At 39.4% G+C, this 26,829-nt stretch overlaps 1 protein-coding gene across 1 annotated transcript in view; it reads left to right on the top strand.

The window, feature by feature from the left end:
* Itga8 (integrin subunit alpha 8) overlaps positions 1-26,829 on the top strand; it is a 199,490-nt gene that overhangs the window by 140,996 nt on the left and 31,665 nt on the right. Inside the window, exons 24-26 of the mRNA XM_046448373.2 lie at positions 3,169-3,274; positions 6,051-6,209; positions 24,061-24,189. Of these exons, the coding sequence (XP_046304329.1) occupies positions 3,169-3,274; positions 6,051-6,209; positions 24,061-24,189 (394 nt within the window). The remainder of the gene's footprint in view (positions 1-3,168; positions 3,275-6,050; positions 6,210-24,060; positions 24,190-26,829) is intronic.

The raw sequence follows: 26,829 nt of genomic DNA, 5'->3' as shown, positions 1-26,829 counted from the left end.
ACATCAAAACATATATTGAGCTTATAAAAGTAAGACAAATTGCAGGATTTGTGAAATAATCAGAATTGGATGGGTTTGTATTAGGAACTATCATGATCTAACCAAGTTCTATATAGGATACTGTCCACAGCATTGTTCTGACAATAAATGAATGTCTTTGCTATTTGAAAGTAATAGGATTTCAAAACAGGGTTCACAACATATTATCATAACTTCTGGGCAGCATACACACTGTCAAAAACCTAGTTCCTTTATTCCAGAAAAATTTCATTTTAGGAAAATTAGGTTAATATAAAACCCATACCAAAAATGCTTATACCAATTTATTGAATTAACCCCAAACTGCAAACAACCCAAATGTCCTTCAACAGGTGAATGATAAATGAAGTGTGATACATCCATATCATAGAATACTATGAATTATTGAGAGATGGACAACTTGAATGGGACTCAGAATTATACAGAGTGGAAAAAGCCAATCCCAAAAGGCTGCCTACTGTATGTTTCCATTTACATAACATTCTTGAAATGACAGAATTGTAGAAATGGGGAACAGATTAGTGGATGTCAAGAGAGAAAGGGAGGAATGGGGACACATAGCCTATGAAAGAATATCTTTGTGGAAATAAAAATGTTCTGTATCTAAACTAAATCAATGTCAATATTCTGGTTGTGACATTACATACAATAGCACACCTTGGTTTTAGAAGATGTTACCATTGGGGGAGATTGATTTGTGGGTATAAGGGATTTTTTATATTATTTCTTATAAATTGCATGTGAATCTACATTATCTCATTATGAAATTTAAATTTAAAAAAACCTATTCCTTGGGGCTGGGGATGTGGCTCAAGCGGTAGTGCACTCGCCTGGCATGCGCGGGGTCCTGGATTCGATCCTCAGCACCACATAAAAATAAAATGAAGATGTTGTGTCCACCAAAAACTAAAAAATAAATATTAAAACAAATTCTCTCTCTTAATAAAAAAAAAAACTATTCCTTGCTTCCAATTCCAGTCTGATATCCAATGCTATACAATGCTACAATTAACAGTACACCAGTCTTTTTACTAACTGAAAATCTCCAAGAATAATGCTCTAGCCTCTATTTTAGAAGGGAGGAATATTCAATAGACGTAGTTAGATTAGTGCACAGGCTGCTCATTCCAAGAAATTTAGATTATTGTATTTTTCCTTGATGATTTGCTTCCTTTTCTAAAAATCTTCACGTTGAAACAATAGTGTGTCACTGATTTACTTGGGACCCATTCTTTTCCATGGTTTCCCCAGCTTTTAATCAGTCTTCAATGGATAAATAAATAAACCATACTGTTATGACCCTTTTTAATGATTATTTTTCCTGTGCTCCACAATAAATTATATTTATTTATATATTTCTACTTAAGTTTTGTTACAGAACCCTGCTAGAAAGTTTAAGTTGTGTTTGCTAAATATCATTGCATCTTAGGGGCCCCTAAAATATACTGTATATTGGAACAAAATGGGTGAGCTGTAGTGCTCACCTGCAGCTCACCCATTATTCTCTGTATATCAGTTTTTCTTTTGTGTGTAAAATGAGAAGTTTTGATCAGATTATCTCCATAGTACCTGTTAAGGTCTAAAAATTTGATTCTGTAATCCTAGAGAATTTATAACCAGTCCTATAGGATTAAAAACTATAAGAGCCAAAATTTCAGAGAAAATATATTCAGCTTCTGGTCTATGTTTGTTCTGTATGAAAAAAAAATTCCCAGAGATGCACAATGGATAATGAATGTTGAGCATAGACTCCCCTCTCTATTGCCAAGCTGAGAAGAAAGTAAAGATTTGGGAGGGGAAGCTGGCAAGGCCTTTGGGAATGGAACTCATGATCTCTGAGATTCTGTCTAATGAAAGCAACACACCATGTCCTGTGCTCTTCTCCCCATTACATCCCCAGGTTTGAGCATAATGTGATTTAACCAAATCAAGCAGGAAAAGAGAACACAGCATAATGACAAGAACAGGGCATGATGACAAGCCAATTTGAAGGAGTGGTTTTTGAGGTGTCAGCACAGCAAAGCTGAGCCCTACACTTCTTACTTAACAGTTACACATTAAGGACATGCAAAGGGACTATAAATTTATAATCTAATAACATTTTGTGGGTTGCCCATTTTGAAATGCCCTTCTCCCACCCACCTCTAGGAAACAATGCACCCAAATTAACTTTGACCACAAGCATTGGAGATGTTTTCCAATTGTCTGTGGTATACAACCCAAACAGTTTATCATAATTTTCAAGATAAAGCAATACAGACATACTGACTTTAAGTTACTTGCTCTTGGGTCAGAATTTAACCCAATAAGTTGTACTTTCTACCTTGGGAAGAGATTACCTCCAAGGAGGAGAAAAACCAGTAACATTTAAATTTCCGAGAGACTGTGGTAATTATTGGATATCCCTAAAATGGCATTTGGGACTCACCCTTGCATTCTCTACTCTAGAACTCAATCATACTTCATTTTGTTCTGGCTCTAAACCTGGTCTGGTGAGAGGTCTGACTGCATTCATAAGAAACTGAAAAAAATATCTAGGATAAAGGAATATACAATGACTGTTTTATATTCTGAAGTCTCAAACCAGAAACAGAATTTCTTTACAACTGGACATCTAACACAGAGGATCCTAGAAATTTACACACACACACACACACACACACACAGAGAGAGAGAGAGAGAGAGAGAGAGAGAGAGAGAGAGAGTCTCACTTTTCAATATGACTTAAAGCAAGGATTATATAATCTTTAAACACAGAAACATACACACACAGGATGGATGGATGGATGGATAGATGGATGAATAGACAGACAGATAGGTAAATGGACAGATGAATGTATAATGTTCAATTACTCCTCTCAAGAATGCTCTCTGCTATTCCTCCTGGTGTCCACGGACGAGGTGCTATAAAATAGTTGATCTCTGAATAGGAACAAATGTTTCAGATCCTCCACTAATTCCTTCAGTCATTTTGTTGAACTTCACTTCCAGTGTTTTTCCTTGTAGACAAATATCTTTTGAAATAAATCGAAAGCCACCTGTTTTGTCTGATGACCGTGCAGTGTACACTAGTGAAACATTCCTCCCCTGGGCCATCAGTAGCAATTAACACAGCACTCCATATTTCAGAGTATCCCACCCTCCGCAGATCATTCTGCCCATTCATAACTGGGAACCGGAAATGGAGCCCCGCACAGAGGATGAAGTTGGACCATTGGTGGAGCATATTTATGAGGTAGGTTTTTTTTTTCTTCCTTGTACTGGGGATTGAACCCATGGATGCTTTATTATTGAGCTACATTCCCAGATTTGTTTGTTTTGTTTTGTTTTGTTTTGTTTTGAGACAGGGTCTCAATAAGTTGCTGAGGGCCTTGCTAAGTTACTGAGGCTAACCTCAAATTTAGATCCTCCTGTGTCAGCCTCCTGAGTTTCTGTGATTACATACATATGTCACTGTACCCAGCTGGGTAACTATTTTCGATTAGCTGTTTTCTATGTTAAAGTTGTATTAGGGTTTTATTTTTATGTTCTTTATTAACAAACATACAGCATTTTGAAAGACACCAATCCAAGTTTTGAGCTTTATGTAGTATTTAGATTTTATGCTATCACATTGCAGTGGGTGGTGGGAGATGTTCTGGGCACTCACAAACATGGCCACTTCTCCTTGGTGGTGAGAGCCATTACATGGTAAGAAACATTTTATCCTGTTACTGTTTTCTTTATTTAAATGTTCTTTGTTTGCTCCCTTTTTAATATTTGGATAGCCTATGCATAAAAATGTCTAACTCCCTAGACCCTCTTTCATTTCAGATAACCTTAAAACTCACCCATTGAAGGTCACCAATTAGAAAGGTGCCAGATAGAAAAGTTTATTAATTTTTCTTATACTAAAAAATGTACATATAATACATGAGATGGGTATGTGGCAGATAGATAAGAATAAATTTATTTTTCATTCAAATAACCTGATTAGAAATTAACAATTTATTTTGAAGTTTGAAATAGTCTATTGGTTAGTAAAATATTTTCCAGAAGCAAATAAGCAAAACATGAAAAGAAACTGATGTTCTTTTCCCATTTTAAGTCTTACATTGTGAACAAGATAAAGATTTATTGACATGGAGCTAACTATTTAATTTTTTTTTTTTTTTTACAATTAGAAACAAACTCATAGTAAAGGGTTAGTTTATTCATTGTTCAGCTTTTTGGTTTGGTTTGTTAATAAAGTTAATGCTATTAGTGGAGAGTGGTTATTCCTTTTCAAGGTAATATAAACTGAATTTTGATATAATGAAGTTCTAAGGTGTTTTCTGATTGAGGCCCCTTCTAGAGAGTGGTAATGCCTTATGTTCTTTTCCTATGTAACTTATGCCATCGATTCAATGATTCTAGCTTTGATTTTCATCTCAAGCTACAGGGTCACTAATAGCATTCTCTCAGGGCAACTATAAAGCCATTTCCAAACTGAAGAGCTGTTTCCATAAGTGGGGAAAAGCCTCAAGTCCTGAGTAGGATTAGCCTGGAAACCTCTATTATCTGCCCAAACTGCAGCTCAGGTTTGGAAGCCCTGTCCAGAGCTGGATCAAAGTGTGGCCCTAAGCTCATCTGATAGTGAAGGGATAACCCTGTCCCAGTGGCATTCAGATCAGGAACCTCACCAGAAAAATGAAAAGCTGTCAAATAATTTATTAAATTTGCATGTGTCTGTTTCTGCTCAAGAAAGTTGAAACTTTATAGTTTGCAAAAAAACACCCAGACTCAATCATTCCCAGGGTAGTGCTGTTTCTGATCTTAACATAAAGAGATCATAAAAGTTTAGGGTAATTACCAGCAGTGCCAAAAGCAATCGTCAAATGTTTCTTACATGCTAATCTCATGTCTCATAATATACGGTACCAATGAATACCATACTTCTTTGATAATGTCAGCTAAATAGGCCACCTAAATAAGCAAAAAAATTTTTCTTGTTTCATAGACCATGATAATTATCACAACTGTGGGGTTGGGGGGAAGATCCCTGTTAACTTTGAAGTGAATTTCTAAGTCCATGATAAATCTAAATATGCTTAGTGTTTTTGGCAAGCTGTTTTGTGTACTGTGAATATGGGACTTGTGTGTTAACAACATCCATCTCTTTTCTCGATGTGAACTTTTTTCCCTGGGGTTTGCTGATTAAAACAAAAGTAGCTCAGCTTTGAAATATGCAAAATGAACTGAAGTGAGTACCGGCTGGCTTTTGCCCTTGATGGATAACCATTTTCCAGAGGGTAAAAGAGAGTGCATCACATATGGTTGCAATTGACAAGTCAGTAGTCAGGGAACAAAAGGCAGATTTTAAATATAAAGAAAAAGTCAGTATGTTTTGAAAGCATTTAATTAAAATTGCATTTCTAGTGCTATCATTAATACAAATTCAAGGTAACCATTGCAGTTATCAGCCATGGTTAATATAGGTTGGGCAAATATAGGTTGGGCATACCTATTCTGAAAATCAAAAATGTATTCCAAAATCCAAAATTTTTTGAGACCTGACATGATATCACAAGTAGAGAATTTCATACTTGACCTCATATGATGGGTCACAATGAAAGATTACCTTTAGGCTTCAAGGTGAATATGAATTTTCAATGAATTTTGTGTCTAGAGTTCAGTCTCATCCCCAAGGTATCTCATTATATAAGTGCAACATTCCAAAATCCCAAACACTTCTGGTCCCAAGCATTTTGGATAAAAGATGTTCAACCTGTATGATCTTCAGTGAAGAAATCCACTTTCAGAGCTTCACAAACTAGACCAAAGAGTTTTTTCTAAACACCATCACATCACGCTTTCAGAGTTCCTGATTCCCATATGGACTTTTTTCTTCTTCTTCTTATTTGCTAGAGTTATTATCATGATGACTTACAACCAATAGCACATGCCTTTAAAAAAAGGTACAGGTCGACGGAGTTGGATTTCATATCCCCACCTTGAACTGTACCATTCCATAATCTGTCACTTGCTTACAGCTGCACAATATTGGACCGAGTACCATCAGTGACACCATTCTGGAGGTGGGCTGGCCATTCTCTGCGCGGGATGAGTTTCTCCTTTATATTTTTCATATTCAAACTCTGGGACCTCTGCGGTGTCAAACAAGTCCTGATATCAACCCACAAGATATAAAGGTAAGAGCTTGATCTAATTCATAGCTTTATACACTTTTTAATGGTAAGGAAAAAGTAAAAATGGCTGCTTGTTTAAAATTAAAATAGCAAAGTAATTTTATGTTGCTTCAATGATCATTGATTAGAGCTTTCCTTTCAGTTTTCTAGTTAAGCACCAAATTTAAATGTCACTCCTAAAAAACTTAAATTTTCCTAGGTTTTATTGCTCATAGTAACTTGTGATTTATTTAGCCCATTTCAATATGCATCTATTATGTAGGGTTTGATGAGCAATACCACCAAATCAAAATCATTAATAGATATGTCATGTTTTGGAGAATTAGTACAAAATTCTATTTTTGAAGTCTATTTGGTATATTTCCATAAGACACAAGCATCTTTGCCACAAAGGGCTCTTCCAGCTGTTGTCAATAGCGAGTGGTAAAATACAGGAATTTGCCAAAGGCTTCTCGACTCCCTAAAAACCCCCAAACTGGAAGCTTATAGAGAAACCTAGAGCAGCAGCACGCTGCACCTCTTAAATGCTTCCAAATCACCTGGGAGTCTATTGAAATGCAGGGTCTGGAGGACCCCGACATTCCACCTCTCTGCAAGCTCCAGCCTCCTGTGCACGTGATGGTCTGCTGGAGTTCATTAACAAGGAGCTCAACTGTCCAAATAGCTGATCCCATCCAGATTAAGACCCAAATTTGGCTTAGGTTCCTTCTGAGAAGGAAAGGAACGAATTAGCATAAGCCCTAGAAAATGTCACATTTGTATGAAAACAAAACAAAAAAATTGGTTAATCAGATGGTGTCCTCAGAAGACAACTTTATTTAAGAACAAATATTCCCTTAGTAGCTACAGGGACACAGTAACTATGGGGCAAGGGAAGGTTTCCTGAAAATTTTATTTGACTTAACCATCTGGGACAAAGGGCAGCTTTGACCCTGGGCCCAGGCATTGGGTCACTGGGAGTCATAATAGGCTTTCTGTGTCAACTCATATGCCTCCTTGTTCAAAGACAGGAAGACAAAAAGGAGACTCAATGGTAAAGGACTTGTGGGGCAACAGTCTCTTTCTTCATGGAGAAACAATAATAAGGCCACTGGTATTCCATAGTTATTTGAAATACTTGTCCCTAGGATTTTCCCCCCATTTCCTTTTTCTTCACTCTTCATTGGGATAATTTTAACATCCTAAGAGACTGTAGCTCCTTATACAATAATGTCTTCAAATATTGATGTATAACATTGAAGTATTTCAAACTTTTTCATATTTTTTTAATTAAATTTTTTATTTCTTTTAATTAGTTACACATGACAGTACAATGACCTTGACATATCATACATTTGAATCAGATGAGATATAATTTCTCATTTTTCTGAGTGTACAAGTTGCAGAATCATATTGGTCATGCAGTCACATATATACACACAGTAATAATAATGTCTGTTTCATTCTACTATTGCATATTTTATTCTGTATTTTTCATGTACTATATGGATTCTTAAAGCACATGATAATGTGGAAAACTCCTGTCTCTGAGTGCAATGTTTAGTTTATATCTGACACTATTTATATATGTTTGTATATATTGTGTAACTTGTTTAATGTTCACTATGTTGGTTGTGAGTTATTTTTTTTTCTTTGTGGCAATTAAACAATCACTTACAGTGACTGGAATAGTACTAATAGATAACTTGCTCAAATGTTGACAGATTCATGAAAACCAAGAGGTAGTATACACTAAGCACCTGGTATCCAGTACTTCCCACTTATTGTGTAAATACTCATAGATTTTCATTAAAAATCTGTCCAAAGCTAGAAATTTTTTTAAAAATGCAAATTCTGCTCATTTTCTAAAGTTCTAAACTCCTAAAAATTGAATGTAATATTTGGTAACAATATTAAAATTGCAACAGATCTCTAAAGTAAATAATTAGAATAATATATGAATTCTTAAAATTCTGAATTCAAGGAAAGGTTCAACAACATTACTTAAAGGTTCTCAAAGTATGTCTACCTATATTTAATATATGCCCTGAAAGTCTAAAAGACTTTTTATCAATAAATAGATTTTAAAGTTGATAACCAGTATATTTCAAATCAGTGGCTATAAACAATTGAAAACATTTGAAAATTATTTTTCTCTTAAGATATTAAATAATTTCTTAGTCATATTGCTACTAATTCACTTGGCAATTTATTTCTTCCTAGAGAATGGAAAGATAAACTGTATTTTCTGTCTTAAATACAGAGTAGAAATTAGTGAAATGGAAATTGCATTTTTTTCTTATATGTTCTTATCTTCAGCACAATAAACATCAGACACTTCTGATTTTTTTTAATAATTTTTATGACTTTATTTTATTTATTTATTTTTATGTAGTGCTGAGGAAAAAAAACCAGCACCTCCTTAGGCAAGTGATCTACCACTGAGCCACAACCCCTGCCTGACATTTCTGATTTAATATTAATTTTAAATACTTGCATAAAAGCTAATTGCTAGTTTATTTTTATTTGTTTGTTTGTTCTGTTTTTTTTTTTTTTTTTTTTTTTGGTAAGAAGCAGAGAAAGCAGGTTTAGTAAAAGGACCAGGGAGGCAGAAATATACTTGTTAAAGCAAGAATCAAATCCCAGTATTCAGTCTTGCTTCACCCAGGAGTAAGTTACAATTCCTCCTACTTGTGCTATGGAGTGAGCGTGTTCTGTCCCCCTCCAAAACTCATGATAAAATTTGGTTCTCAGTGTAATGGTGTTGAGAGGTTGTGGGGCTTTCATGATGAGTTTGGTTCACAGGAACTCTGCCCACATGAAATGGATGAATGCTGTTCTTTCAAGTTAGTTCTCCTTGAAGGGTCCCCTAACATGGCCGTAAGCTGTTCCTCCGCTTCCTCTCACTTCCTCTCTCCATGGGACTCCTTCCATTCTTCCTCCATGAAGCTGCACAGGTGCTGCCTCCGTGCTTTTGGACACCCCAGCCTCCAGAGCATGAGCTAAAATAAATTTTCTTTTATAAACTATCCAATCACAGTTATTCTCTATTAGCAATAAAACGGACTAAGACCATTTGCCATACAGTTTCTTTATAAGGAGAAGGACAGGTGGCAAATCCTCTGACACATCTGTGTTTGCCAGCAGTCCAGTTTCCACATATCCTTCTGCCTCCTGAGGACGTTCCACACACCACTGGACCAACCCTCCAGATGTTCCATGGCCTGTCATAGAGAACCTTCACCCCGACTTTCTGAAGCCAAGGGATTTTCACAATTCTCCCACCACATTCTCCTCCTCAGCCACTCAGTTGATTTCCCTTCAACCAAATCCCTTTCTCCAATGTTAGACATGCATCTTAGCCAATTTTGTCTTAGCCAATTTCTTCCTCCCATGTATATTCTCACTTTTGCTCAATTATTACTAAAAAGAGAGCTCTCCTCTCTTCTCAGCCCTCTCACAGATTTCCAAAAAACCTTATCATAAAAAAGAAACTATCCAGATTTTCTTAGAAGCATCTTCTAGGCCACCCACTTCAAGGAACCAGTGCCACCAATCTAAAGCCTTTGGAATGTCCCAGATATCCCTTAGAATCTCCACAAAGCTTCCACTTTCTAATTTCCCTCTGATTAAACTTATTTCCACCTAAATATCAGCATTCGATATCATATACTTAACACAATGATTTTTTACCCTATTTTTTAAATTATTCATATGGCCACAGTCCTGGATACTATTATTTTTATTGCAAATACACAGTTTTATGGCATCAAAACCATATTGAGGCTTAAGTAGGCTTTTTGTGGACTGGCTTGAGAACTGAGCTACCATTCGAAATATCATTTCTAAAGAGAAATGCATTCTGAATGCCAAACATCCAAAGCTTTCTGAAATCCAACCCATCTACAAACTGAAGAAGTGTTCCAAATGCAACATGAGGCTCAAAGTCTTCTCACATAAGCCCCAAAGTCCAATAAGTCCCTAACAGGGTTCAGTTTTTATAACAGTAACTGGTACAGTTTGGTTATCACCCAAGTTACCCAAATGTCCCCCAAGTTTGAGGAGGAAACACTAACAGCATGAACTTTCTAACCTGTGACTGCTTTAGGAAACAATGGGCCAACTTATCAGCTCATCCACACCTTGATTGCTCAAGTTGGGAGCATGGTCACTGAGTTGGGGTGGGGCAAGAGTGACCACACACAGATGCTGTTAGAAGTCTGTGTACTTTTTTATTTGAATGCCTGCCTCCCAGCAGGCTTCGGTGAGACTCATTCAACTTGATTTGCTGACATTGTTCAAATCTCAGAATCTGAGGTAGGTAGAAATATGGGTGGTAATGGGGTTCAGGAGAAGATGAGCTATGCAAATCCTCATTTTTCTACCTGAGAAAACCAAGACCAATGTCCGCATGGTGGTCCAGAAGTGCCTTGGGCTCACTCTCTCCTGCTCTCACTCTGGCCTTCTATGACATGGTTGCTGCCCTTGTGTTTCTGTTCCCCCAGGATGGCTTCCACCTCCTCAGGTTCATTCACCTGCCGTCTGTGACGTTAGGGACATTAGCAGACATCCATGCAGGTTCTGCCTCCAGGCTTCACCATCTTAGGTCAGAGGAAGAAGACTGTCATGTGGCAATTTCTTCACGTTCTACCATTCAAAACATTTTGAAACATTCAACTGTCTGCAGCATTCAGACCAATCCATTAAATCTAATTTGTTCCAGATCCTTCTTGGAATCAGATTTTAGAGTTGAGTAAAGTATTTCTCAACTATACTAAAGGCAGTAAAATAATTATTTCAAACTATCAATTTTGTTATTTTGGTGGACTTTATCCTGGGGTTTGGAGAGGCCTTCAAACACACTATGATCTTTTGATAAGATGAAGTTGAAAATGTAAAATCTACTGAGGAACCAAAAATTTCATAAAGAGTAAAGGATTTTTTTTTCAATTTGGCAAGATTTGTGATAAACAGTGAGAGAAAGGGGGAGAGGAAAGACTAAGGAATGTGAGACTGTACCTAAGACAGATAGATGCTCAAATGTAACCAGTGTTAAGATCACAGCACATTCTGGGTCTAACATCAAGGAAGAAGAATCCTGAGATCAAAATGATCTGATGGAGACACACTGGAGAGAGTATAATGTAAGAGAAAGCCCTCACTGTTTATAAGAATTGTCTTTAGGGCCTGGGAAGCAGGAGGTTGCTGCTGAGAACTAGGCTTTTCAACAACACCAATCCCACAGGAAGCCCAAATTACAACCAGATAGCACAAACATGGAGTGCAGAGACACAGAACCCGTCCATTTGTCAAGGATTATAGCCCTGCAAATCGCTTTTTAGAATCAAGTGGGCCTGCAGACAGTGGCTTGGCAAATTTGCATAGTTTTGTCTTATCCTTATGAGTACTTTCTTCTTGCCTAACTGCCGCCCGATTACTGGTTCTCATTAATTCAGAAGGCAGTGACCCCTGTCAGTTCTCAAACAACTCTCCCTCATGCTCTCTCTACTTAAAAATCAAGACAAAAAGGAAGATCATTTCTTCTTTCTTTATGTTAGCTACTGATTTCTTTTTATTCTTTTTTTTAATCATTTTGAGGGCCTTAAATATTTGCAGCCTCAATTTATTTCATAGCCAGAGCATTGTTTGATGTCTGTTACTTGCCCTGTAATATGCTCGGGCTTCTGCTACAAGCTCTCCTTCTTGTGGGGGTGAGGGGTGGTCTATTCAAGAAAGCAGTACTGAATTTTCTTCTCTTCTAACTATGATGCCATAGTAACAGCTATCACTAGCTCCTGGGTTTGTCTTCTCCATCCTGTCTTATGTGTGCTTTCTTCTGAGAACATTTCCTCTGACAGAGGAATTTATTCACCTTTTACTCTTTTTTTTTTGTACCAGGATTGAACTCAGGGTTGCTTAACCACTGAGCCATATCCCCAGCACTTTTTTGTATTTTATTTAGAGGCAGGGTCTCAGTGAGTTGCTTAGCACTTTTCTAAGTTGCTGAGGTTGGCTTTGGGCTCGAAATCCTCCTGCCTGAGCTGCTGAGATTACAGGTACGCACCACTGCACCCGGCTTTCACCTTTTACTCTTAAGAGTGCCTGTACGTCAAATTCTTGGCCACCAAAGAAATATACCCCTTGTGTCCCATTTCTTTTTGTCTATCTTCTCTTTGAGATAGCCTTCGGGTATGTGTGTGTGTGTGTGTGTGTGTGTGTATGCACATATATGTGTGCATATATGTGTATGTATACATATATGCATATATATATGTATATACAAACACACACACATGTTAGAAGACTATATCAGGGAGAAGATAGACAAAAAGAAATGGTTCCCAAGAGTATATTTTATTTGGATATCTATATCTATATATCTATATATATCTATACACACACACACACACACACATACTAGAAAGACTAAGGAAAGACTAAGGAACGTGAGACTGTACCTCAGAGAGAAAGATGCTCAAATATAACCTGTGTTAAGATCACAGCACATTCTGGGCCTAACTTCAAGGAAGAAGAATCCGGAGATCAAAATTATACATATATATATATATATATATATATATATGTGTGTGTGTGTGTGTGTGTGTGTGTGTGTATCTTTTTAAAGGGTTAGTTGCCAACCATAGAAAAATGATATGAAAGTACTAGTTCCTAAGTTAGGTATATTCATGCCTTTCAAGCTAACCTGGTTTCTGCAGCCTTAGGGGTAGGGACCTAAGCCCATCAGCCCATGTATATTTTTAAATGCAAAAACACTATGTCCAAGACTAGGAAAAGCTCCAATATTACCTCTGGAGTGAGTGATGATTCTTCTAGTATGCTTTGCATGAACTTTTCAGGAGGAAAAAAATGTTTTTTTTTCTTTCCCCACAAACTCTTAACATTTGCTTAATTACAAACTACACGGACCCACGGACTTGTCCCCACTTACATTTAATTACAGACCAAGAAGCCCATGAGAACAGTCTACTGTTTCTTGTGTGCTAGGAATACCTAGCATCCAAAGACAAGTCACAAATAAGAGAAAGGTAACCCACTTGGCTTTGGTTTCCAGCCCCTATCTTCCAGTGTTGCACGTCCAACTGCATTGCACATTCTAGCCTCTCAGTATCCCTTTGGTCTATAAATTAAAACCTATGCCAGAGTGAAGAGTTTGATGAAGAGTTATGAAAATAACTTTTGCTGCGGTCAAATTTGGAGTAGCAGCTGGAGAAACATATTTACTAAGAATTATTTCCTCATTGCAGAACAAAGCCATTGTCATTTGTTCTGAGGCAGCCACTGAAGTGTTTACCAGCCGCTCCTCATAGCATTTAATGTCTGCCTAACAGGGTGCTAGGAAGCTGGACTCTTCACTTCCAGCGAGTTCAGATTCAGGAAAAACATGGGCTGTGGGTTCATGGCTCCAAATGTTCCTCTTGAAAATGGACTTTATTGTTTACATTTCTTGGATAACTTCTTCCTTACTTTTTGTCTTGTTTTGTTCTTTGAAATAATTTCTGGAATGCCATTTGAGAAAACTAGTTTCCAAGCCACTTGAAGACCTTTTGACCACAGTGTTTTAAGTGTGGTATTCCACCACTTGTAAAATCCAAGTGTTACAAAAAGAAAGAACTGTGTTCCACTGACCCCTGTCTTGCAAAGGACTTATTCTCTAGCTCAGAATAAGCCCAGTGTTTTATTGAGGGACTGTTACAAATATTTGTGAATGACACTATACCCCAGTAGAATATGTTCCTTATTTCTACACAAATTGCACCTGATGAAACCTTGCAGGAATTTCTTGCTGTTGGGCTATTGTTGATAGCTAATACTGATTGAGGTGAATACTGATGCTTCTAATACAATCATGCGCTGTCACATGGGAATAAAGAATCTTTCCCTAGTTCATTCCAGTACCTCTTCTCTGTAGTTTGGTAGCTACAAAGTTAATTGTCAGCAACCTATAAAAATAAAAATAACACATGGTGGCTCTAAAAGGGAAAACAACACATACATAGGGTATATGATAGAAACTATCATACTAATTAAGGATTTCCCCAATTCTCAATTTCCTTTCCTAGCTCAACTTTTTGGATTAATTGCAGGAACTGCTCATGGGACAGCCAAGTTCATGGGAAATTCTTCTCTTCTGATAATATATCCTTTTCATTCTCCTCAATGGCTACTCCAGACCTTCCCGACTCTTCCTGTCCACTGTCTCTCACATTTAATACCAGGTGATCTTAAAATGATCTATTGCCCCATCATAACCCCTGGCCCCATGCCAGCCCACCCAGCCCCACCCACCTTCTAATCATGTCTCATCCATTCACGACTCCTCTTCATCGCCTTCAGGGGAAGGACAACTGTTCCTCCAGCTCCTCGTCTAATTTTGCCGCATCAAATGTCTCCGTTTTCCTGTAAGACCTACCTTCCCCTTTCTATTGGTTCCTTCCTTGGATCCTGTAAACTTACTAAAATTTCCTGCAACTGTAAAACAAACAGTAAGCCAAATAACACTGCCCTGTGCCCTCCTCCAGGAATGGGTCTCTTTTTCTTCTATTTACAGCTAAACTGAACTTGCTATCCCTACTTCATTATTTCTCATTTAATTGGAATTTTTAAAAATTTCCATATTAAAAAAAAACTAAATATCCATCATAAGAATATATCAGGCAATATATGAAGGAAATTTTATACCTCTAGTGGTGTTCCCACCCATTGACTCTTATGTGTTCTATTAACTTATGTTTTATATTTTCATTTTTCATTCCTATAAGGGTTGCACTGTCTATTGCCAATAGACAAGGATACTCTTTTAAAGTTCCCAATGTCATTGTTATATCTGAAATGGAAATTGGCAAAACTTCCCTGATATCTATCATCAAGTCTCTACCACTGGTCATACTTTAATGACTACTCTTCCAGCCTTTTTCTATTTATAGATACATAGAATAGGTATGCATCACTTTTTCTATTAAGAAGTACAGCTTGATTACATAATGCTATAGTGTAACGTGACTTTCCCCCTAATACATGTATCTTTCTAAATTAAAATATAGCTCTATATTGCTTTTTAAAAATATCTAGTCTTGTATACATGTATCCTAATTCATTTAATCAATTACTTACATTTGTCCATAAGGTTTAGATTGCCCATTTTCCTCTGTTATACATAGTGTTGCTAGGAAAATTAATGTTTTGTTTTGCTGCTTTATTTGGAGGACAAGGTTCATCTCAACTTAGAGCCATTAGAAATTATTTTAATGAGAGTAATAGAAAGATTTAAACTTATACTTTTTCAAATAATTATTTTTCCATTCACTCTTTAGCTAGTGCAGTTTGATTTTTGCCTGTACCATCATTCAAAGGGCATCCATGATTTCTTTTGGAGGGGGAGCAGGGGTTGTACTGGGGATTTAACCCCAGGGCAATTTACCACTGAGCCGAATCCCAAGCCCTTTTTATTTTTTTATTTTGAGACAGAGTCTTTCTAAGTTGCTCAGGGCCTTGAAGGGTTGCTGAGGCTTTGAATTTGCAATCCTCCTGCCTCAGTCTCCCGAATCACTGGGATTACAGGGGTGTACCACTGCGCCCAGCCATCTATGATTTCTTAATCAACAGATTTTTTTCTCACCCTTCTTTACTACCTCTCAGGATCTCTTGGCATCCTTAGTTGTTTATTTTTGCAATTTTCTTTTCCTTGGGCTTCTATAAAACCACACTTTCCTGGACTACCTCTTACATCTCATTTCCCCATCTGAATTTTCCTGGCTGAATCTTCTTTCTCAGCCTGTGTGTTCTTCCTGGGAGGTTGAATATGACTGTGCTTCTCACATACATGTTCTCACTGGGCAACTTAGAGCAGTTAGCAGAAATTGTGGTTCGGTTTGATAGACACTGACGGGCACCAGAGCAAGCATGTGCAACATGAAACAGGTCAGGCATTAGCCAGGTGCAGCTCAGGATGCAGCACAGTTCTGCATACTGGAGTGCTGGATGTGGGCAGCTCTCAGTGAGAGATGAAGCTGAAGAAGGCAGGCAAAGGCAGTGATCAGTGGGTAGAGACTTGTACATGTCATGCTAGGGAGTGTGGACTCGACTCTTTCTGTCTATTCAGTAGATTTCTCCAGATCCTTATGACTTACCCTATGTGGTGCATCCTACATCTGCAATGTAGAAATTTCTTTTTTCATTCCATAGAGCTAAGTATATTAGTATTGCTTCCCTTCCATAACCTGAAGGAAAACCAGGTTAAAGAAGACAAAATTCGATTTTCAGCCATAGAACAGGTAATTTCAGGCTGCCATTCGCCTGCGGCTTGCAGACAGATTGCTCGGGCTCAGTGCCTGGGTGCTTCTTAGAGCCTGCTCTTATCGGAGCGAGCACCGAGCGCGGGGCGGCCGAGTTCCGGCTCCCGGAACTGTCCCGGAACCGCCCTGGCCCAGGGCTGGGGATCCTGCGGAGGCTGCTTCTTGGAGCCTGCTCTTATCAGAGCATACACCAAGCACAGAGCGGCCAAGTTCCGGCTCCTGGAACTGCCCTGGCCCAGGGCTAGGAGCCCGCGGAAACTGCTTCTCAGTCCGGGTCCTGCTGAGGGCCGGTCAGGACTCACCCGTTGCTTTGGTTGCCCGGCAAGGGGAACGAAATGCTGCCATTCGCATAGGATACCAACATGGCAGAGATCTGATGTCAGCAGAAAGCGGCGGAGGAGAGAACTTCATTAATACCAGCGGCAACAGAAACAGTTGGTCTCCTGGTAGGGGGGGTGAGGCACAGACACCCGAGTCTCTCTCGATTTGTCGTGGAGCCAGAGGGGAGGAGCCGGGCCGCCGCCAGCGCCCGGAGCAGGCCCAGCGGCTCGCCAGCGTGGTGACCACGTGACCCCAATTGGAGAGGGGGCGGAGCGGAGCCGCCACCCGCGCCCGCAAGGTGGGCAGACCCGCGACCCAGTGATACATGGGCGTGGTAGGAGGGGCAGGGCAGAGCCGCCGCCCGCGCTTGCAAGGTAAGCAGACCTGTGACAGACTGGCGGGTCAGGCCCAGCGGCCGGCCAGCGTGGTACACACGTCACCCCAACTGGAGTAGGGGCAGAGCAGATCCTTCGCCCACGCCCGGATCAGGCCCTGCTGATGTGGTGGTCACGTGACCCCAATTGGAGTGGGGGCGGAGCGGAACCGCCACCCGTGCCCGCAGGGTGAGCAGACCTGCGACCAACCTGCAGATCAGGCCCAGCAGTCCGCAGGCGTGGTAGGAGGGGCAGGGCAGAGCCGCCACCCGCGCCTGCAAGGTAGGCAGACCTGCGACAGACCGGCGGATCAGGCCCAGGAGCCTGCCGGCGTGGTACACACACCACCCTAATTGGAGTAGGGGCAGAGCAGAGTCACCGCCCGTGCCAGGAACAGGCCCAGCGACCTGCCGGCGGGGTAGTCACAACACCCCAATTGGAGTAGGGGCAGAGCAGAGCCACCACCTGTGCCCAAAAGGTGGGCAGATCTGCGACCGACCAGCGGGACAGGCCCAGTGGCCTGCCGGTACGACAGACACGTCACCCCATTTGGAGTAGGGGCAGAGTAGAGCTGCCGCCCGCGCCTGCAGTTTAGGCAAACCTGCAACTGACCGGCGGATCAGGCCCGGTGGCCTGCTGCCGTGGTACACTCGTCACCCCAATTGGAGTAGGGGCAGAACAGAGCCGCCGCCAGCGCCCAGAACAGGCCCAGTGACCTGCCGGCGTGGTAGTCACGACACCCCAATTGGAATAAGGAGAGAGCAGAGCCGCCGCCCGCGCCTGCAGGAAAGAAACGCAAGCAGTATGAAAAGACAAGGAAAGAAAGGACCACAAGCAATGCAGGTCAACGCAACTTTAGAAGAGGTAACAGCTGCAGCAGATGGAATGTCAGATAAAGAATTCAGGATATACATGCTTCAGATGATCTGGAGTATCAAGGAAGACATTAGACAGCAAAATCAGACAATGAAAGATCACTTCGACAAGGAATTACGCAAACAAATCCAGGAAGCAAAGGATCAACTATACAGGGAGATAGAGGTTATAAAAAACAAACAAACAGAAATCCTAGAAATGCAGGAAGCAATAAACCAACTTAAAAACTCAATGGAGAATACTACCAGCAGAGTAGAACACTTAGAAGATAGAACATCAGACAATGAAGACAAAGTATTTCAACTGGAAAAGAACATAGACAGCTCAGCAAGACTGTTAAGAAACCATGAGCAGAACATCCAAGAAATATGGGATAACATTAAGAGACGACACTTAAGAGTCATTGGGATACAGGAAGGTACAGAGCTCCAAACCAAAGGAATGAGCAATTTATTCAATGAAATAATACGAGAAAACTTCCCAGACTTGAAGAATGAGACAGAATCCCAAATCCTAGAAGCCTACAGGACGCCGAATGTGCAAAATCATAAGAGATCCACACCTAGACACATTATAATGAAGATGCCCAACATACAGAATAAGGAGAGAATTTTAAAAGCTACAAGAGAAAGGAAGCAGATTACATTTAGGGGTAAGCTGATCAGGATAACAGCTGATCTTTCAACACAGACTCTGAAAGCTAGAAGATCCTGGAATAACATATTTCAAACACTGAAAGAAAATGGGTTCCAACCAAGAATTGTGTATCCAGCGAAATTAAGCTTCAGGATGGAAGATGAGATTAAAACCTTCCACAATAAACAAAAGTTTAAAGAATTTGCAGCTAGAAAACCATCTCTTCAAAACATCCTTGCCAAAGCATTACAGGAAGAGGAAATGGAAAATAACAATGAAAAGCAACAGTGGGAGGTAGGACAGTAAAGGGGGGGAAAATAATCAAAGAGGAAAACAAACCATGTTTAGTAACATAAATAAACAAATATGGCTGGAAGAACAACCCATATCTCAATAATAACCCTAAATGTTAATGGCTTAAACTCACCAATTAAGAGACACAGGCTAGTAGAATGGATCACAAAACAAGACCCAACAATATGCTGCCTACAGGAGATGCATTTGATAGGAAAAGACATATATAGGCTGAAGGTGAAAGGTTGGGAAAAATCATATCACTCATATGGACTTTGGAAACAAGCAGGAGTGTCCATACTCATATCAAATAAAATAGATTTCAAGCCAAAGTTAATCAAAAGGGATAAAGAGGGACACTACATACTGTTTAAGGGAACCATACACCAACAAGACATAACAATCATAAATATTTATGCCCCAAACAATGGTGCAGCTATGTTCGTCAAACAAACTCTTCTCAAGTTCAAGAGTCTAATAGACCACCATACAATAATCATGGGAGACTTCAACACACCTCTCTCGCCACTGGACAGATCTTCCAAACAAAAGTTGAATAAGGAAACTATAGAACTCAATAACACAATTAATAACCTAGACTTAATTGACATATATAGAATATATCACCCAACATCAAGCAGTTACACTTTTTTCTCAGCAGCACATGGATCCTTCTCAAAAATAGATCATATATTATGTCACAGGGCAACTCTTAGACAATATAAAGGAGTAGAGATAATACCATGCATCTTATCTGATCATAATGGAATGAAACTGAAAATCAACGATAAAAGAAGGAAGGAAAAAGCATACATCACTTGGAGAATGAACAATAGGTTACTGAATGATCAATGGGTTATAGAAGACATCAAGGAGGAAATTAAAAAATTCCTAGAGATAAATGAAAACACAGACACAACATATCGGAATCTATGGGACACACTGAAAGCAGTTCTAAGAGGAAAATTCATTGCTTGGAGTTCATTCCTTAAAAAAAGAAAAAACCAACAAATAAATGATCTCATACTTCATCTCAAAATCCTAGAAAAAGAAGAGCAAAACAACAGCAAAAGAACTAGAAGGCAAGAAATAATTAAAATCAGAGCTGAAATTAATGAAATCAAAACAAAAGAAACAATTGAAAAAATTGACAAAACTAAAAGTTGGTTCTTTGAAAAAATAAACAAAATCGACAGACCCTTAGCCATGCTAGCGAAGAGAAGAAGAGAGAGAACTCAAATTACTAGCATACGGGATGAAAAAGGCAATATCACAACAGACACTTCAGAAATACAGAAGATAATCAAAAACTATTTTGAATCCTTATACTCCAATAAATTAGAAGATAGTGAAGGCATAGATAAATTTCTTAAGTCATATGATCTGCCCAGATTGAGTCAGGAGGATATAGAAAACCTAAACAGACCAATATCAATTGAGGAAATAGAAGAAACCATAAAAAGACTACCAACTAAGAAAAGCCCAGGACCGGATGGGTATACAGCAGAGTTTTACAAAACCCTTAAAGAAGAACTAATACCTATACTTTTCAAGCTATTTCAGAAAATAGATAAAGAGGGAGAACTTCCAAATTCATTCTATGAGGCCAACATCACCCTGATACCTAAACCAGACAAAGACACTTCAAAGAAAGAAAACTACAGACCAATATCTCTAACGAACCTAGATGCAAAAATCCTCAATAAAATTCTGGCGAATCAGATACAAAAACATACCAAAAAAATTGTGCACCATGATCAAGTAAGATTCATCCCTGGGATGCAAGGCTGGTTCAATATACAGAAATCAATAAATGTTATTCACCACATCAATAGACTTAAAAATAAGAACCATATGATCATCTCGATAGATACGGAAAAAGCATTCGACAAAGTACAGCATCCCTTTATGTTCAAAACTCTAGAAAACTAGGGATAACAGGAACATACCTCAATATTGTAAAAGCAATCTATGCTAAGCCTCAGGCTAGCATCATTCTGAATGGAGAAAAACTGAAGGCATTCCCTCTAAAATCTGAACAAGACAGGGATGCCCTCTCTCTCCACTTCTTTTCAACATAGTTCTTGAAACACTGGCCAGAGCAATTGGACAGATGAAAGAAATTAAAGGCATCAAAATAGGAAAAGAAGAACTTAAATTATCACTATTTGCAGATGTTATGATTCTATACCTAGCAGACCCAAAAGGCTCTACAAAGAAACTATTAGAGCTAATAAATGAATTCAGCAAAGTGGCAGGATATAAAATCAACACGCATAAATCAAAGGCATTCCTGTATATCAGCGACAAATCCTCTGAAATAGAAATGAGGACAACCACTCCATTCACAATATCTTCAAAAAAAATAAAATACTTGGGAATCAACCTAACAAAAGAGGTGAAAGACTTATACAATGAAAACTACAGAACCCTCCTAAGAGAGAAATAGAAGAAGATCTTAGAAGATTGAAAAATATACCCTGTTCATGGATAGGGAGAACTAACATCATCAAAATGGCGATATTACCAAAAGTTCTCTATAGGTTTAATGCAATGCCAATCAAAATCCCAACGGCATTTCTTGTAGAAATAGAGAAAGCAATCATGAAATTCATATGGAAAAATAAACGACCCAGAATAGCAAAAACAATGCTAAGCAGGAAGTGTGAATCAGGCGGTATAGCGATACCAGACTTCAAACTATACTACAGAGCAATAGTAACAAAAACAGCATGGTACTGGTACCAAAACAGGCAGGTGGACCAATGGTACAGAATAGAGGACACAGAAACCAATCCACAAAACTACAACTATCTTATATTTGATAAAGGGGCTAAAAGCATGCAATGGAGGAAGGATAGCATCTTCAACAAATGGTGCTGGGAAAACTGGAAATCCATATGCAACAAAATGAAACTGAATCCCTTTCTCTCGCCATGCACAAAAGTTAATTCAAAATGGATCAAGGAGCTTGATATCAAATCAGAGACACACCGTCTGATAGAAGAAAAAGTTGGCTACGATCTACATTCGGTGGGGTCGGGCTCCAAATTCCTCAATAGGACACCCATAGCACAAAAGTTAATAACTAGAATCAACAAATGGGACTTACTCAAACTAAAAAGTTTTTTCTCAGCAAAAGAAACAATAAGAGAGGTAAATAGGGAGCCTACACCCTGGGAACAAATCTTTACTCCTCACACTTCAGATAGAGCCCTAATATCCAGAGTATACAAAGAACTCAAAAAATTAGACAATAAGAGAACAAACAACCCAATCAACAAATGGGCCAAGGACCTGAACAGACACTTCTCAGAGGAGGACATACAGTCAATCAACAAGTACATGAAAAAATGCTCAACATCTCTAGCTGTCAGAGAAATGCAAATCAAAACCACCCTAAGATACCATCTCACTCCAGTAAGATTGGCAGCCATTATGAAGTCAAACAACAACAAGTGCTGGCGAGGATGTGGGGAAAAGGGTACACTTGTACATTGCTGGTGGGACTGCAAATTGGTGCTGCCAATTTGGAAAGCAGTATGGAGATTTCTTGGAAAGCTGGGAATGGAGCCACCATTTGACCCAGCTATTCCCCTTCTTGGTCTATTCCCTAAAGACCTAAAAAGAGCATGCTACAGGGACACTGCTACATCAATGTTCATAGCAGCACAATTCATAATAGCAAGACTGTGGAACCAACCTAGATGCCCTTCAATAGACGAATGGATAAAAAAAATGTGGCATTTATACACAATGGAGTATTACTCTGCATTAAAAAATGACAAAATCATAGAATTTGCATGGAAATGGATGGCATTAGAGCAGATTATGCTAAGTGAAGCTAGCCAATCCCTAAAAAACAAATGCCAAATGTCTTCTTTGATATAAGGAGAGTAACTAAGAACAGAGTAGGGTCGAAGAGCATGAGAAGAAGATTAACATTTAACAGGGATGAGAGGTGGGAGGGAAAGGGAGAGAGAAGGGAAATTGCATGGAAATGGAAGGAGACCCTCAGGGTTATACAGTGGAGGGGGTAGAGATAGAGGAGGGGAGGGGAGGGGAGAGGTGGGGAGGGGGGATGGTGGAGGATGGGAAAGGCAGCGGAGCACAACAGACACTAGTATGGCAATATGTAAATCAATGGATGTGTAACTGATGTGATTCTGCAATATGTGTATGGGGTGAAGGTGGGAGTTCATAACCCACTTGAATCAAAGTGTGGAATATGATATGTCAAGAAATTTGTAATGTTTTGAACATCCAACAATAAAAAATTAAAAAAAAAAGAAGACAAAATTCTCAAGATGGAAGTGGGGGTGGGAGGGGCAGAAAATGAGGTTTGTATAGTCAGTGCATCTCAAATAAAGAATGCGAATAGGATATTATGTGTGATGTATTGGAACTCTCAAAATATTTTTTTTCCAGCCATTGGATGTACCCAGCATGAAGCGTGAGATAAAATCACCAGTTCTAGAACACTTTCAAAATAAATTCAGGGCTGAAAACAAGCTCCACTACAGCATCGTGTGCATGGGGCATGCTTTGCAAAAGTCATTTTCACTAGGACATGGTTCTCTCCTGAGGAACACCTCTCCCAAGCACTGGAATGTGGGGTGCAGTCATGCAAACATGAGGCCCTTGACCACATTGGGTTATTTTCCCACTTTTCTGCTACCTCAAAAGCCATCTTTCCACCCTGAGTTTTGCCAGCTCCAAATATAATGAGAGGAAAGTAACTCAAGTCTGAAAATCAGCTACACATTTTCTAGCCTTCTGGGGAAATTGCTTCTGCTTAAAATCTTATCCTTACAAGACAAACTTCCCAAGAATGCGTTTCCCCCATGCTTCATGAATTCCTGTAACTGGAGAGTGGAAAGGCTCATTCCTTGTCAGTGCAGGTCATTTTGCTGTTGAACATCTTGCTGGTAAATCACATGTCTGAACTCTCCTATGAATCCAATTCACTTGGGAGCGAAAAACTGCCTAGAGTTCAAGGCTAATGAAAGGTAACAACTGTTAATGCAATTGTGTATGATCTCTTCCGCTTTCTGTTTGCAGCCTGCAGCCTCCCCAGAGGACACCCCTGAGCTCAGCGCCTTTCTGCGAAACTCTACCATTCCTCATCTTGTCAAGAAGCGGGATGTGCCTGGTGTTCAGCTCCACAGACAGAGTCCCACAAAAATACTGGTGAGTCGTCTCTGTGTGCATAGATCTGAAGAGAATGATTGGACCCGTCAGAAATCCCAGATACAGAGGGTTTTAACTTCAAGTATTATTTGCAGTCTCCTCTGATGCTCAGATATGCCTGACATATTTTGGCAGTACATATTGTAAGAAATGAAAGTGACTTTTCTGAGAGGATTAAGGAGCATTTGTGATATAACCTTTTTGTTCTTCTAAACCTGTCTCGGAGGCTACTTTAGAGAAATAAGGATGAAAACATCAAATGTGACCTTTAATCCATTTTAAGAACATGAAGGTTCAGTTGTTAACCTATCCACAGAGAGTCTGAAGTGAGCTTAGAGGAGGGCTGTTCATTCACTGGGCCCTGAGAACCTACCTGTCCTGAATCTCAGAGTCCTCTGCCCATCCAGAAGAGTAGGGACTGGTATGTTCAGATTTCCTGGGTCATAATCCCTGTAGCATCATAGTGTTAGAGTCCGTAGTTGCTCTAGGTTGAGCCTAGGCTGGACTTTGCAAAACTTTACAAAGCATTCATGAGTCAGTATTTTTGATGCAGTTCTCCTACTCATCCGAATGTTGTTTTTAGAACTTTATCTCCTTACCTGAACATCCACTGCTTCCCTGACCATGTGGCAAAGGCTAAAAATGAGCATCAAGGAGCAATTTAGCCCTGTTCCACAGGTCAGTTCCATAAAGAGTAAGACCATACAAGCACATCTTCCAGCCTTGCACATGTAATCACCCTAGAATTCATCATCCTGGGCAGACACACCTAGAGGATTGGGATAGGGACAGGCCTAGAACAGTGTCCCAGCACTTAGATGGTGCAGGGATTGGGTAGGTGCTTCTTGCCCCACAGCTTCAGTACAGAAGCTCAATCAAAGATGCATTATCTTGTGGTGGCGCTCAGTCAAGAGCCATAACTACCCAAAGCCAAGAATAGTCAATCCAAAGAGGTTAGCAAAAGGGAGAGACACTTGGCAGGGGGTCTCAAGGGCAAGAAAAGAATAAGGAAGAGAAGGCAGCATTTGAGCCAAAGAGGACTCTGTAGTTATTTCTACAGTGGCCAGAGTCACCTTCCTTGCTGGTCACGAGCCATGAAACACCCAGATCCACACTTCTGGTCCATGTTGGATTCACTCCTGGGCTCATCCAGGTACCACTGGGCTCTAGCCCTTGGGTAATCTTCTCTCCCTACCTGTTTGCTCTGTTGAAAACCCATGAGGATAAGAATATGTTTAGTTTCCTTAGTATTTTTTCTTCAGGGTGTAGCTCAGTGCCTGGCTCATTTGTTGAGCAAATGTATGAATGACACAGTGGATGAAGTTATCATGGCCACTACTAATAGCTTTTAGAGTCACCTCCAAAATGCTCTTGGTGTGACATTCCATCTGAACCCTCAATTCAATTCTAACTAAATATGTTGCAAGCAGTTAAAAAGATAGTGATGATGGAGACTCAATTCACTAGCCCCTCTACCTACTGAATCTGAAATAAAATGACTGTTATGACAATGAACAGCTGCTTTGGGGAATATAATTATTTGCGCTGGTTATGAAACTGTAATAATTCAAAATAGCTGAAGGGAATAAATCTATGTTTGAGGAATTGAATCCCTGATTTTAGCATTTGTATGACTGGAAGAGGGGTAATATTCACTTGAATTCACAGAATTGAAAAATTGAAAGTTAGCAAGGAATTTCAGGAGATAAAGCTTAGAATAATGGTAGGAGTGAAGGTTATTGGACTCCTCAACTAAAACAGAGGATGCACTGGATACATATAGCATCATTCTTGGCTAAATTAGAAGAATCAACTACATGCTAGTACACGTTGAGGAGGGCAGAGGCAGAGAAGTTCCAATAAAGGCCAGATTTGGGAAAGATACCGAATGAAAACCCCCTATCTGCAGGCTCCGCTTTTCCTTGAGTTCTGAATCCAGATCAGTTCATTCAGGGACCCTGTCTGAGCCAGCCACGTGCCGAGAAGCATGTGAGCCTTGAGGAAGACAAAGAGGATCGGATCCTAGGTGGGAAACTGGAGAAGTCCTAAATAGACTTCCTTTCTGTTCCCATCCTCCTATACTAACTTGGAATTAGTTTATTATTGTTTTTTAAAAAGCAGAGACAAATATTTCTTTAAACCCTGGTAATCCTAATCATTTATTTCAGTTCAATAAAGTAGGATAATGCTGCAAAGGATTATTCATAGTCCTGAGAATTGAACATGTTACCCAGAACATCCATAACAATTTATTAGTGTTAGTAAACAGCCATCAAAGAGAGGGTGTTAGGGTGAACAGACTCAAATTCCAACTCTCTAGTTCATTGATTTAAAAAAGCAGGGAGTGGTTTCCAGAGCCTTAATTTTAATTTGGAATGATAAGAAAGTTCTGGAGATGGGCAGTAGTGATGGTTGCAAAACAATGTAAACATATCCAGTGCCACATATATGCTTCAAATGGTCAAAATGATGTTTTAAACGTATGTTTCAAACACTCTGGCATTCATTTATTTTATCTTGACATTAAAAGTTCAAACATGGAAGTGGACAGAAAAGTACAAGCAAACAGGGCAATTAACTGAGGTCAAGCAAGGAGTGTTTGTTAAAAATATAAGTGCCTGAAATTACATAGCAAAAAGC

The sequence above is a fragment of the Marmota monax genome, unplaced genomic scaffold (assembly GCF_021218885.2).
Source record: "Marmota monax isolate L192 unplaced genomic scaffold, Marmota_monax_Labrador192_F-V1.1 WCK01_AAM20220418_F8-fsc00066, whole genome shotgun sequence".
Lineage (NCBI taxonomy): Eukaryota > Metazoa > Chordata > Mammalia > Rodentia > Sciuridae > Marmota > Marmota monax.
The sequence above is the reverse complement of the archived record's forward strand: the minus strand, read 5'-3'. Positions and strand labels throughout refer to the sequence as shown.